Raw genomic sequence first — 14142 nt, forward strand, 5'->3', positions numbered from 1 at the left:
TTATGGATTGTCCAGAGAAAACGCTCGCCAAATAGTCAAACAGTGTATCAATTGTGCCCCATTTTGCCCTCTTGCCCGAGACACCGCAATTAACCCCCGTGGTGATCTCCCTAACGATCTTTGGCAAATGGATGTGACACATTTTGGCAAAGTTCTTATACATGTTTGTATTGATACGGCCTCCAATTTTATTATGGCCTCTATACAGCCTAAGGAAACAGCCCGTGCAGTGATCAACCACCTCTATGGTTGCTTTGCCATGGTTGGGGTGCCTCGAGCCATAAAGACAGACAATGGGCCAGCTTATATTTCCTCTGCCTTTGCCGCCTTTTGTAGAGAATTTTCTATTATTCATATTACTGGCATCCCATATAATCCCACAGGTCAGGCCATTGTTGAGCGTGCTAACCGCACTATAAAAACTCTTCTGTTAAAACAAAAAGGGGGAGTAAGGGCGGTGGGGCGCCTCTCCCAAGGTGATCTGGCACAAGCCGTCTTCACTCACAATTTTTTGCAAATCCGAGACGATGGCACATGCCCCGCACAAAGATTTTATCTCCACAAGATGGGAGGCAGAAGGGAAAGGCCGTTAAAGGCCCCTACTGCCTGCCTCACCGGAGCTCGAATCCGGTGGAGGGACCAAGAAGGCAAATGGCATGGCCCTGGAGTAGTTATAGCAAGAGGTCAGGGGTATCTTTGTGTCCAACCAGATGGAGCCGACCCAGGGACAGAGATCTGGATCCCCACACGATGGGCAGTTGAGCTGCGAGAAGCCGAAAGCAAGGAGGAGACGAGGGTGGAGAGGAAGGCACCGTCCAAAGCGGGTGTGCAAACAGCGTGAGATAACCATGCTCACACTTCTGATGGCCTTACAACAGTTCCTTCCTGGGTCCGAGTCTGTCCAGTCCAAATGGTACAACGCCACCCCCGCAGAGCAGCGAGCCGCGGATCAAAGGGGCGACCCCTACTGGGCATTAACACAGGGACTCCCTGCCTTATGAAGAGTTTCAGATTCAACAACTAATAGAGGAAGGACAATTATTAGCTTCCACTCTCCAATCTTTCATGAAATCAGAGGTAGCAGCGTGGCACCGTCAGGACCACATAGACCATCTCCTCCAAAGCCAAATCACCGCCCTGCAAGACACGGTAATTTGGCTAGGAGACCAAATGGCGTTACATCAACGCTATGAGATGTTACAATGCCATTATAAATATCGCCCGCTTTGCGTGCTTAACCTCCCAATTGATTCCTCAACCTTCCCCAATCAATGGCCGGCGGTCCGCAAAGCCCTCCAGGGGGCTATGCTGGCTTACAACGCCACAGATGACATCCATCAGTTGGACTTGCTTATTGATCAGCTGAATAACCTTTCCAGAACGTTTGAGGAAAAGCGTGAACAAGAAGAGCGTTCCATCTTCGATTGGTTACAACGAATCCTGGACTTGCATTGGCTGCCAGGGGTGCTCTCCTCCGTTGCAGTTCTTGTCCTTATGTGTCTCGTCCTGCCGCGCCTCTTGAAGTGCCTCCTGCAATTATTGACACGGGCACTGGAGAGTCTTAAAGGCGATGTCTTGTCTCTGAGACACCGCGAGGGCAGGTCCCCATGGGGGGAATCGCCCAACCTACCCGTGTAAAACAAAAAGGGGGAGATGTTGGGGGACAGCTCTGGACCGGGGTCCCCGTGAGGACCGTGAGACGCCTGAGGGCCCGAACCTGCCCCCTTGTGGGGTACTGGGATGGCCCTGGTAACAGGCTGGCTCCACCCACAGGGAGGCACTTGGGAGGAGCTCGCCCGCCCATGGGAGGTACGGGGGAGGAGACAGGGGAATAATAAAAGGGGATGACCAGGAGAGCTGGAGAAAAAAAAAAACGCAATAAAGCTTGCTGGCTGCAACTCCTTTCGGGTGCTCTGCCTGTTTATTCCCCTCCCCCAACAGGGAGAGGGAATTCCCCTCCCCCAACCAGGAGAGGGGCCGGAGATGTCCGAAGACCGGGGATAGGTAAGTAGAAGGCGAAGGCCCGGGAGTCGCCCCAGGCAGCACCCCTCAAGATGCACTACGTAATATAAATGTGCAATTATAAATACATAAAAATAAATGCAAAGGAAGCGCGTTATCTGAGGAAGAGACCCACACTCGCAGGCACAACACCGCGCCCCCTGCTGCGCAGGCCACGCTCCCCGGTGCCCTTCCGGGCCACTCAAGGGGCCTCCTCTTACACAGGCCTTCCCTAACCCCCTCGTGCTCCTTCGCATGTCCTCATTTATGTACCTAGAATCCTCCGTCTCCCAGACAACCTTCCCCACAGAACATAGGCCCCAGGAGGGCAGTGTTTTTTTGGTCTTTATATAGCCCCAGGCCTAGCACTGTGCCTGGCTAAAATTAAAAAAAAAAATTGATATGGAGAAATCCTGAGGAGAAAATCAACACTACTCATTTTTTTCCGTCTAGTTCACCTCCTACACCCACCCCTATAGACTCGGGTAAGCGAGGACGGGCCGGAGGCCAGAGGGGACGCTCCGGGCCGGCCAGTGTCAAAAGCGGTCGCCCAGCTGGCCCAAGCCCGTCGGCCTCCGGCCCGCAGGGGGCGCTCGCTGCGGCGGCGACGCTCCCGCCGGAAGGCGGCCGCAGATCCGCTCTCTCCGTCTCGGCGGCGGCGGCGGAGGCAGCGGCGGCAGCAGCCAGGAGGGTAGGAGCTGGAGGAGAAGCGCCGGCCCCGGCAGAAGGTGAGCGACGCAGCCCGAGCCGGTGAGGACGCCTCTCGGGCGGTGAGGGTCAGTCCGGCGTGGCCGGCAGGGAGGTTCTGCCGCGCCCCGGGGTCCGCCCCGGGGCCCGCCCCCAGCCCCTCCCCCTTCATTTCCCGGATGCTAGAAATGCTTGACGCACTCGCGCCGGAAGTGCCCTGCGAGGCGCCGCAAAGCTCGCAAACCCCCCTGGGAAGGCTGCTCGCCGCCAGAGCGCCCGCCATGCAGGACGGCCCGCCGGCGCATAACCACCATCCCCTGTGTGAGAGAGTTCGGAGGCCGAGGGCACCCCCGCCTCTTAAGTGAATTCAGAGTTTTGGAAACACCGCCAAACGTGTGACTTTTATAATTTCGTGGCACGGAAGCCCAGAAGCGGTATGTGCCCTTGCCGCGTTCATGTGTGCCCCAAATAATGGATGGTTCTTTTCCCGTCCAGGGCTTCCTTTCGTTAAGAATCGTCTCTTTTATAGCGTCAGCCTAATAATAAATTACTAATCGATGGCTCAGATCGCCGCACCTTGTAAAATTGGGTGTTGAAGGGGCCCCTTTTCTCCCATCGTTTCCTGTAGCTCATCGATATTCCGCATTCAGATTCTGTGAGGTAAATCAAAGGGAGAGCGTTTTCCTTTTAATATTACCACGTGTAATGCTTCACCTAAAAGGACCGACTGTCCTGTGAAAAGTTCAGGCCGCAGTCCCGCCACGTTGTCCTTTTGACTTGGACAAAGGCAGCTTCCTCATGTGTAAAACGAGAGGTCGGACTAGAGGACTTGTAAGGCCTCCCGCCTCTGTGGGGATCTCCAAGGCTCCTCCTAGCCTTAGAGGTGTGGTGCGCCCCACGATACCTCTCTGCCCCTGGGCTCTAATCTCACCGGAAACTCCAGGTAAAATCTGCACATTCTCTGTGGGCTAAGAGAGTTGCCCCCAGGTACATACGGGTTAAGTGCCTTGATTAAAGGTCCATGATTTGAAACATCTCTTTTTGACTCCATGGCCTGCCCTCCAGCTATTTTGCTACTCTTGAACTTTTAACACTTTGTAAACATAAACTACGAATTGAGGAATTATTTATTTTTATCTTAATTTTTATCCTTTAAGGTATTTTTTAAAAGTTCTAGACTTTCAAATATTTTCCTTTAAAAAATGATAAGTAGCTTTAGTGCAGTAAGCAAGGGAAACTAAAATTCTAAAATATTCTTGCCCTTTTTGTGGAAATTCATTACCACTATTTTTACCTCCATACTGATTTGCCTTTCCCTAAGGTGCTTATTATAGAACACATTTTTCTCTTAAAATACTACCTAGATTTTTCAGTGTATTGACCTAATTTTTGAGTACATCTTAACCCTGCCAACTTTATGTCAAGATTAATTTTTTAATATCACCAGCAAAATATTCCGAGCCACCCTCCACTTTATTAGCAGTGTAATGTGGTATATGCAGTGTGATGTAAGGATGGGGAAACCGTAAGTTTTGGAAATGAAGTTCCAAATACAACCAGTTGCAGTTTATTCACAGGTGAATTATCTAAGCCCCTTAGTGTATCTCCACATTTCTTTAAAGTGCCTTTTTTGTTGTTCTATTAGGGGACAGATATGGAAGAGGGGGAAGAAAATGCAGGAGTGGGAAACATTTTTTTCAGCAGAGGCCTAAGTAGTCCAGAGAAAAACAATCAACAAATAGTTTCATCAAGTAAGAACCAATTTAGTAGAGAGTTAGAGTTTGGTTTTTTTAAAGAAAATATAAATTATATTTTTCACTTACCTGCTTTTAAAATTGTGAACCAGGAATATATAGCTCCATCACATATTTCTTTAGAAAGACCTCAAAATCTGTGGTTTTGGGGGAACTGATACCCTCACATAAAGCAATCCCATCACACCTTATTAGGCAGTCTTTGTGACTTGCAGAGCCCCCAAACCTTCGTATCCTAGGCAGCTTTCTGCTTGATGTGCCACCACATACTTAGGCTAGTCTTTATGCAACATAGCTGCAGTTCATTTCTAGATCTCTAATCTGTCCAAACCTGTGCTCTACTGATAAGAATGGCCTTTGGGAACCCAGGAGGGTGTTCACACCATGCAAAGTTACTAGAAGAGGATTCAGCAAAAGAATAAGTCATTTTATAAGTCTATCAGTATTACTGTCAGTTAAGGGAGTAGGAAAGAAAGAAAACTATAACAGAGGAGGAGAGAGAAGGAAAAGCGGCAGGAGAGGGGAGAAAGCTTAGTTAGGGTCTGAAGTGAATAGGTCAACTAGGGGTGAAATGTTTATAAAATTCACATCTATTTATTTGAATAATGGTGAATTTGAGAGTAAAATACTACTTCTTGCCGCTAATCCTTGGAATTCTTGTTCTTTCCTTAGCTGTTTAGAAAGATCCTTTTGATTTCTAAAGAAAAATTTCTGCTTTTTAGTTTTACAATTCAGAATTTACAATTTTTTCTGTAGGTGAGGAAGCAATTAATTGATCTGTATTAGATTTCATTGTTTTGAAGGAGGCAAAATTAGGTAGAGAAATTTAATTTATTGTACCAAATAATATAGACCATTGCTGTCATTGAATCTCTTAAAATATGTGGTGGTATTTCAGTCATTTGTTAGTGAATATTAACTGACTTGTCTCCTAATCTAATCTCTGCCCAAACCCATCAACTTTAGTTGAGAATTTGTAACAGAAATAAGGCTAACACAGAGGCTTAAGTGTTAGATGTGTTACTAAATAATACTTCTAGAAAAAGAAGGAAACTCAGCTAGATGCCAATTTTTAAAAGTTATCAATTTACTCAGAATATTGTAACAAAAATTGAAAAACATCTGTCTTTGATAAGAAATGTATTATGGTAATCTTGTTAAGTATTATATATGTATGCTATCCAAATCCAGGCTGTTCTTGAATAGAACTTTAACTCCATCAGTGTTCTGGGCTCAAGGATACAAAAGTAAAAATTAAGACAGTCCAGTCCCTGCCCTCAGGGAATTTGCATTCTACATAAATAAACTGCCACAGAGAAGTGGAGAAATTGAGAATAGCAAATGTGAAGTTTGTCATTGGGCCACTCAAAAGGGAAATATATACTTTCTTCTCCTTCATCTCTTCTCTCTACTCTTAAAACACCTGCAGTAATCCATCACCTTCCTTGCCTCAACCCCCGCTATTTCCCATCCTATGCTTTTATATTTTAATATGGAATTTTACAGAGCAAGTGTGAGGTCTAAGCAGAGGAAAAAATGTAAACTTTGGAGATGGTGACTTCTCCAGATCTATTCCCAACATCCACCCTTAGGGGGTCTTTTGAAACCTGAGGATTCAGGAGAAGAAATGGTCATTGGTAGATTTTGCAGTGAGATCTCTCTTTTTAAATGCCTTGCAGGCAGTTGTTTGAGAGGGAGAGACCAGAAAGGGATGTGCCTCTTACACTTTGCAGCACAAGTTACAAGGGCATCTGGAGTAGGCTTCTGTAACCTGTGGAAAAGTTTTGCTTCTGCCAAGGAAACTCAGAAACTTAAGTTCTGTCTTTGCAACAGAAGTACGATCTTAGGCATCCTTCAGAACTGTCCTTTATAAAAGTCTGATTCAAGAGGAAACTACAGCCTTTATCTGAATCACTTTGTAGTTCCTACAAGAATACAATCCCATGCAGGTAACAGGGTCATATGATTTAGAGCTGGACCTTAGTTATCATCTAGTTCAGTTTTCAAAGTAAAATCAATGTTCAAAGTTAAGATGTCCCAATAACTTATCACAATGAATTTTTTTCTGGAGTTGAATTAGTCCTCATTAACTGAATTTTCACGAAAGTTATAGTTCGGACAATGTGATAATATTAGCTAGCATTTATATAGTAAGTTAAGGTGTACAAATTGCTCTACATATTTTAACTCAGGATAAGCATATCTGTTTTGTCATTCTAATGTGAATAATAATCACTTGTAATAAACACATTAAGAAGCAGTTATTTTACTAATCTGTACATATTTGTTTTGTTAGAAACATGTCCAATTCAGTTTATTGTCATGGGGGACAGTCTTGGGGGACTGAGAGTCCTGGCTTCTAGTTCTAGTTCTTCCATTAACTTATATTGTGACTGTGAACAAACTATGTCTCCTCTTTGGGCCTCTCTTTCCTTATCTGTAAAATGAAAGACTTGGAGTAGATGATCTCTAAGATTCTCTTCTGTGTTTAACATTCTAAGATTCTTCTTATTAACTATAAATTCCTTTCAGCTGAATGATTGCTTCATAGTGACTTTCTCTTTCCCACATTTACAGTCTAACCGTTAGAACAAGGAGAAACGTAACTGTGGTACGTAACTTAGGTGTGTGTGTGGTGGTGGCTGACACTGTGTTACTTAAATCACAAAATATACACACATGGCTTAGCTGCCATGCCTAAGAGAGGAAAGATGAAACGCCACCAGTTTTCATTGAAAGAGAAAATGAAAGTGGTAGAAGCAGTAGACACTGGCCAAAAGAAAGGAGATATAGCAAAGGAATTTGGGATCACTCCATCCACTTTGTCCACTTTTTTGAAGGACCAAGCCAAAATTGAACAGAAAGTGAAGAAAGGGATACTGGGACCTAAACAAATGCGAATGAGAGGTGCGCTTTATGGCAATGTTGACTCAGCAGCGTTTGCATGATATCAAGATACGTGAGCAAGGAATAGCCCCATCAGTGGCCCACTTATTTGGCAGAAGGCCCTGGACTTTGCCAGCCTTCTTGGTCATGATAAGTTTCAAGCAAATGTACCCTGGCTGAATAGATTTCGTGCACGGTATGGAATTGTATCAAAAGTAGTCTGTAATGAAGAGAATACTGCTCTTGTGAAGAAGATAAGTGACTTGTGTGCAGGAGAAATTAAAAAGTTAATTCCTGTCTATAGCCTTGATATTTTTAATGCTGATGAAACAGGTATGTTTTAGCAATTGCTGCCTCAAAATATACTCAGCCAAAGGTAACTTTTGTAAAGGAGGCAAACAAAGATTGACAACTCTTTTCTGTTGCAATGCATCAGGGACAGAAAAGATGAGACCTCTCATTGGCAAGTCAGCTAAGCCACATGGCTTTAGGAATGTCCCTTTGCCCCCGTGTGATTACCAAGCCAATACACAGGCTCAAGTGACACAGGATTTATTTAATGAGTGACTGATAAAAGTTGATGTGAGGATGAAAGGAGCAAAATGCAAAATCCTCATGTTAATTGACAATTGCTGTGCCCACAACACAGTTCCACACTTAGAACACATCCGAGTTGAATTGAATTTCTACCACTCAACTACATAGCCATCTTGTAGCCTTTGCATGGTAGAAGCTTACTACAGAAGCCAACTACTGAAACAACTTTTTTCTCAATCTGGATGACCAGGATGAAAAGGAGAAAATAGATACGAAACAAGCCATTGATCTGATTGCTGAAGCCTGGTGGTCTGTGGAGCCATCTGCAGTAGTGAAATGCTTGCAGAAAACTGGCGTGATCCCAATGGAGTTACCTGATGTGGACCTGGAAGAAGATCACAAGCCAAATGTAGTATCTGAAAAAATATGGCAATCGATAGCCACAGCCACTGGCGGCCCAGACCAGTTCAATTTCGGAGGTGTTGTTGCTGCAGATAATAATGTAATTGTTTCTCAAAAGGCAAAGGTCACAAATTTTTGAAAGAGTGCTTACTGCTGTAAAAATGGAACCCCAAAGCGATGATAAGTGTGATGGGACAGCCACCTCTGACTGTCAGAAGCCATAGCTAGTGCTGAAAGCCCAAGACGTTTTCTTTCTACTCAAGATGTTCCTGATGAGGTGTTTGCACAGTTAAGTGGCATAGATGAGTATTTACTGACCAGTGCAACAGTCTATTTTTTTTAAAAAAACAGAAATGTGGATGAATTTGCTCTCCATTAAAGTGTGTAATTATTGCCTGTGAAGTCTGTAAAAACAGAAGACCTAATTAATACCTAAGACCTAATGAATAAAGAGTTTTTGTTGTAAGCAACTTCAAAAGAAATATCTGTCAGAATTTAAGAATGAATCTTTAAGTCTTATTTCATAAAGTTTTCTGTACAATGAAATGAAACTTCAGCTTAAAAAACAAAATACTCATAGTTTTCAGTGTTTGTGAAGGTATAAGGTTTTTTTGGTTGCTGTTTTGTTTTTTGCCACTAGATGGCAGGAATGGTAAGTCAGTCTTGGGCGGGGGGAGAGCTTCACAAAGCTTCCCAAAGGTTGACAATGAAATGAAGAGATTGAAGACATACAGGTGTATACACCCAGTATAGAGGTGGAAGGAACGTGAAAGACATGCAAGAGCAGAAAGAGAGTGATAATAAATATGGAAATGAGGAAAAATGAAAAGAAGTTAAATTAAAAGTAGTTAAATTGAAGGGAAAGATGAATCATGCCCACGTAGACAGCACACTGGGTGCAGCTCATAGGTCCAAGATTGGGGAGACAGGAGAAGCAGTGAGTCCCACAAAGAGAGAAGCACAGTGGCCGCAGTTTGGGACCAGTGAGCATGCAAATGGGTGTTAAAGGCATCATCACTTTTCTCAAGGAATGTGGTTATGGGAATGGGAAAGTTGGAAGGTGAATGGAAGAAGATATTGGGGGGAAGGTGCTTAATACAATGATCAATATATACCTTTAGCATGTCTAAGGTATAAAAAGATTAAATGTGACTCAAGGTATTAGGTCTTGACTTTGTAGAGTTACTTTACTTCTCCAAATTCTGTTGATTTCAAATGACAATTAAGCAAGAAATGGTTATGAAGAAAAAAATGTCTTTTATTTTGTCTTCAGGTAATAAATCATCTTTAATCAAGATGTCTTCAGCACCTGAGCCCCCAACCATTAAAAATGAACCGCTTAAAGAGAAAGACTTTCGAACCCCAGGGCTCAGGGGGACCCGCACAACCACCTTATTTCGAGCTGTGAATCCAGAGCTTTTCATTAAACCTGTAAGAAATATATCCAAAAGCAATTAAGAATACATATTTTATATATATATATATTTATTCTGACTTAACGTTCTGACTTAACTTGTGTTTTGTGTTTCCCCATGTGATTTGATGTTTCATTGGAATTTAATGTTGGGTAAGGTTTTATGTGTGTGAATAATGGGTTCCAGTGGATAGGAGAAAAATCTTTAACTTTTATTATGCTAAAATGAGCTAAATATATTTACAATTTTTGGGGTACATAATAGAAAAATATTTCTAACTCTTAAAACCTTTAAAAAAATAAAATATTTTTCCCTGTCATTTCTGTCATTTAAAAAATTTGCTGTGGCTTAGAACTTTGAAAGTGAGGGGACAGAGAGATAATTTGTTAATCCTTTCAGTTCATGACTATCCTTTACCAAGAATGCTCTCATACCGTAAATAATAACCTAATAATGCTTCCTGAAGTTCCTGATTTAATACCAGCAAGTAGAGTGTTCACCAAATTAGACCAGGTCTATTAGGAAAAATTGTCTTGTGTTACTTGCATTACTTAACTTACACAGATTTAAAAGTAACTTAAGATCATTGCCATTTTTTCTCCTATCCATTCTCCTCCAGTAGTTTAGGCATACTTACTTCAGTAGTCATAAGACCCTGACATCAGAGGATAGAACTAGGTCCATCAGGCAGAAGGAAGTTAAAGAGATTTCAGCTTAACATAAGGAAAAAGTTTCTAGCAATAAGAGCTGTATGAAAAAAAAAAAATAGAATGGGGTACTTTGATGAGTACTGAGCTCCCTGTCATTAGAGGTCCTCAAGTAGGTATTAGTTGACCATATATCAGCAATGAGCAGAAGACATTCTACTACAGATGAGACTAGAAAATCTATTAAATAATTTCCAACTCTGTTATTCTGTGATTATTAAAATATTCTTATGCCTGAATTTTAGCTCACATTTATATTATAAAATAGTAATTGCTACTTATATAATCCTTTAAGGTTTGCCAAAAGTTTTATATATTTTATCTCTTGATCATCACCACTTTGTTACAGAGGTGCTGTTAGTATATAAGCCCATTTTAAAAATGAGAAAACTGAGACTGAGAGATAAGATGACTAAATATTTAAGGCAGGATTTAAATTCAGTCCTTCCTCACTCTAACTGTATAGAAATTTACAGTTTATTAAATTAATTTATTTCCTCAGTATACACTGAAGAATAGATTATTTTAGTATTATCCTCTTTTCCCTGATCCGGAAGTTCAGAAGGGAGAGTTAAGTGACAGCCCTGTAGTCACATAGCCTAGTAATTAATTGTTCTTACCCTAAGTACAATATGCTATGACTAAAAAAAGAAGCTATTGACTTCATGGAAGTGGTCTAAAAACACATATAAATTAAAATCTACTGGAGAGCTTACATTACTCTAGGAAAAACAGTAATTAGTATTTTGGTTATTCAATCTCCAGTTTAAAATACTTGAAACTTAATTAGGTCAAATCTTATAATCCAATCCCTGAGTCTAGATATTGTGTAAGAATATTTTGAACTAATATGTTTCCCATTTTGTGGAAAAGTGCTTTAAAAAAAGGAATAACAAATTGAGGCTCTTGAGAACTGGTTATTTGTCTTTTAACATCTTTCAAAGAGATATCATTTTAGGGAAGATGTTTATTTTCATATGTTAATGAAATTTGAAATTTAAATAATTTCATAGTGTAGCAAATTTGGGTGAAAGATATAAGGAATATAAATTACTTGAGTCCTTTCAACTTACACAGTACCTGCTATCAGTGTTATATGGATTGACATCATAGAAGGATTTTTTTTGGTCCAGTATAGAAATACTTAAAGGGGTTTAGGGACTGAGGAACCATAATATAGTATATAGGCTAAGAAGAAGCTTTGAAGTCTTGGGCAACTTTCTGATCTCCAGAGTTTGTAGGACCTTTGAGGCCCATTGCCACACCTCTCAATACTTCCTCCATTTCCCCAGCTATAAATGAAATTCCCAATAATTTACTTTTTGAAATTCAATAAATGTCTGTGAAGTATCTGCTATGTGTATGGCACTGTGTTCAGTGCTGGGTATTGTGAGATTTTTTTTTAGCTGTGTACAATGAAGTTCTCAGATAAAAAAACTAAGTTAAAAATCCTCACTCTACAGAAATGACCACAGCTCTGTAGTTATTTTTGCATGCATCATATTCCTTTATTAGACTGGAAGTGCCATGAACACAAAGATAGTGGGCAGAAGCCACTGGGCAGTGTTTCATTGATACAGCAAACTCCTAATGGGGAAGTTTCCTCTACCAACAGATTGGTACCTACTCTGCAATGTAAAATTCTCAAGAGTTGCCTAGAGTCAATAAGAGATTAAGTGACTTGTCCAGGGTTCGTACAACTAGTAGGTGTTAGAGAGAGAGGACTTAAACTCAGTCTTCCTCACTCTAAGCCCAGCTCTCTATCCACTATACATAGTAGATGCCTAATAAATGGTTGTTGACCTGGAGGCATTTTGCGAGGACAACCAACTCTAAGTTGTTTTTTTTAAATTAAAGGGGAAGAAGTGTCCCATCAGGACAGTGACATCCCTAGACACCCATTTTAATCACAACCCCTCATTCCTCACCTCCACTCTCATTAAAACCTATGAATTTGATTTCTGCCTCATAGAGTTTCAGAGCTGGAAAAGCATTGTAGGGATCCTGTGGTCTAGTCTTCTCATTTTATGTAGGAGGAATCTATAAACAAACCCAGGGAAAACTTCCCGTGGTTACATATGTGGAGTAAGTCTCAGAGACAGATCTGAAACTGAGGTCCCCTGACTCCCAGTGTAGATCCATTCTGCATCATCGTCTTGTACTTCTCCCGGTGCTGGTGGGCATGCTAAAAAGCAGCAGAGGGTCCAAGAAACATACAACAGAAGAGGAAAACAACAGCACGGGTCCTGGGTAATCCCCAGACTGGAGAATATGGCCCTAGATAAGTTGATGTTGAAAAATCATCAATGATACGAAAGATGCAGTGATGCTAAAACTAAACTTGATAATAGTGATATGCATGCCAAGAACAGTGGTGCAAGATACCTGAAGCAATCAAAAGTCATTTCCTTAATGAGGCTGTACTTTTTTTCCTTTGACAGAACAAACCTGTTATGATTTTTGGAGTGATAACACTTACACTTTGCGTGGCTTACATTGGATACCTACATGCAACTCAAGAGAATAAAAAGGACCTCTATGAAGCTATTGACAGTGAGGGAGCCAGGTATATGAGGAGAAAAACATCTAAATGGGATTAATAGACAGACAAAACTGTATTAAGGGCTCTGAGATCTTCAGATGAAACACTATATTGTACCAGGTGTCATGTTTATTATCCTGCATTATATTCATGTGAAAAGAACGTAACAGTTTGGCGTCCAGATTTCTGTTTGAATCCTGCCTTTCATAACTCTGTCTCCTCCCCTTTACACATACATTAAAAGATTCAATTTATTGCCTCCTAACAGAGCCTCTTTCAGAGTTCTATAAGAATGCCTGTCATCTCCATTGAACTGTGTAATAAAAGTAAAGGAAAAGTGGTTGCCTTTGATTAGTGTCCTCAATAAACCAGGAAGAGACTGCAGCAACAGCTGTTTGGTTCCTTTTACTATGTGCAGAATAATTCCTTTTCTCCATAGCAAGAAGATAGTCATTAATTAGAAGAGAATTGATGGGGGGAAATGTGTAGAAATGAAACTGAGGGTATGAAAATCCAGTCTCAAAACTTTTTAAAAAATTACAGACTTGTTCAGGTAGGTGTGGGTTTATCTTTTTATCCTTCATTTAAACTATGGCTGTGTTATAGACAGATTTTGAAGATGTTGCAACAAGGAAATATGAGCCAAAGCTGCTCTCTCATAGAGAATCTGCTAATCACCACCAAAAAAAGGAAAGAGGACTCCTAAGTTTCCAGCCAGAATACATTACAGATAGCTGTGGCATACTGGATAGAGCACTGAAAGACCCAAGTTCAGATCCAACTTCAGACATTTCCTAGCTGTGTGACTTCAGGCAAGTCAGTAGCTAATACCGGCTCATTATCCTCATCCATAAAACAGGGATAATGATAGCATGTACCTCCTAAGGTGTTTGTGAGGATAAAATGAGATAATATTTGTAAAGCCACTTGTAAATCTTTAAGTGCCATGTAAACGTTAATTACTACTATTATCATTCAAATTGCAGTTGCACAAGTGAGAATCTGAGATTTTACCAGTGTGGAATTCTGACTGCTGAAAGTTGCTTTTCAAAATGTATACCTCCTCCCCTTTTGGCCCCCTTCCCTCTCTTTTTTCTTTAAAATATACCAGGGTAAAACTATCTACTATTAAAAGTTATTTTGGGTAGGCTGGGAAGGAGTGGGAATCATCCAAAGACAATGAAGTATATTGTTTTAGGAATGAGTCCCTA

General features: G+C 41.4%; 1 protein-coding gene across 5 annotated transcripts; it reads left to right on the forward strand.

The window, feature by feature from the left end:
- The first annotated feature begins 2648 nt into the window (after positions 1-2648).
- SMIM8 (small integral membrane protein 8) lies at positions 2649-13315 on the forward strand. 5 transcript variants are annotated; one of them, XM_072642776.1, is made up of 3 exons: positions 2649-2729; positions 9541-9698; positions 12831-13315. In XM_072642776.1, exons 2-3 carry the CDS (start codon positions 9564-9566, stop codon positions 12987-12989), a joined length of 294 nt encoding a protein of 97 aa, XP_072498877.1. In that variant the 5' UTR covers positions 2649-2729; positions 9541-9563; the 3' UTR covers positions 12990-13315. The 5 variants fall into 5 exon arrangements, with proteins under 5 accessions (XP_072498877.1, XP_072498878.1, XP_072498876.1 ...); XM_072642777.1 differs by having other exon boundaries at positions 2650-2751; XM_072642775.1 differs by lacking the exon at positions 2649-2729 and adding an exon at positions 2886-3122.
- Positions 13316-14142: the final 827 nt, after the last annotated feature.

The sequence above is a fragment of the Notamacropus eugenii genome, chromosome 2 (assembly GCF_028372415.1).
Source record: "Notamacropus eugenii isolate mMacEug1 chromosome 2, mMacEug1.pri_v2, whole genome shotgun sequence".
In the NCBI taxonomy this organism is placed as follows: domain Eukaryota; kingdom Metazoa; phylum Chordata; class Mammalia; order Diprotodontia; family Macropodidae; genus Notamacropus; species Notamacropus eugenii.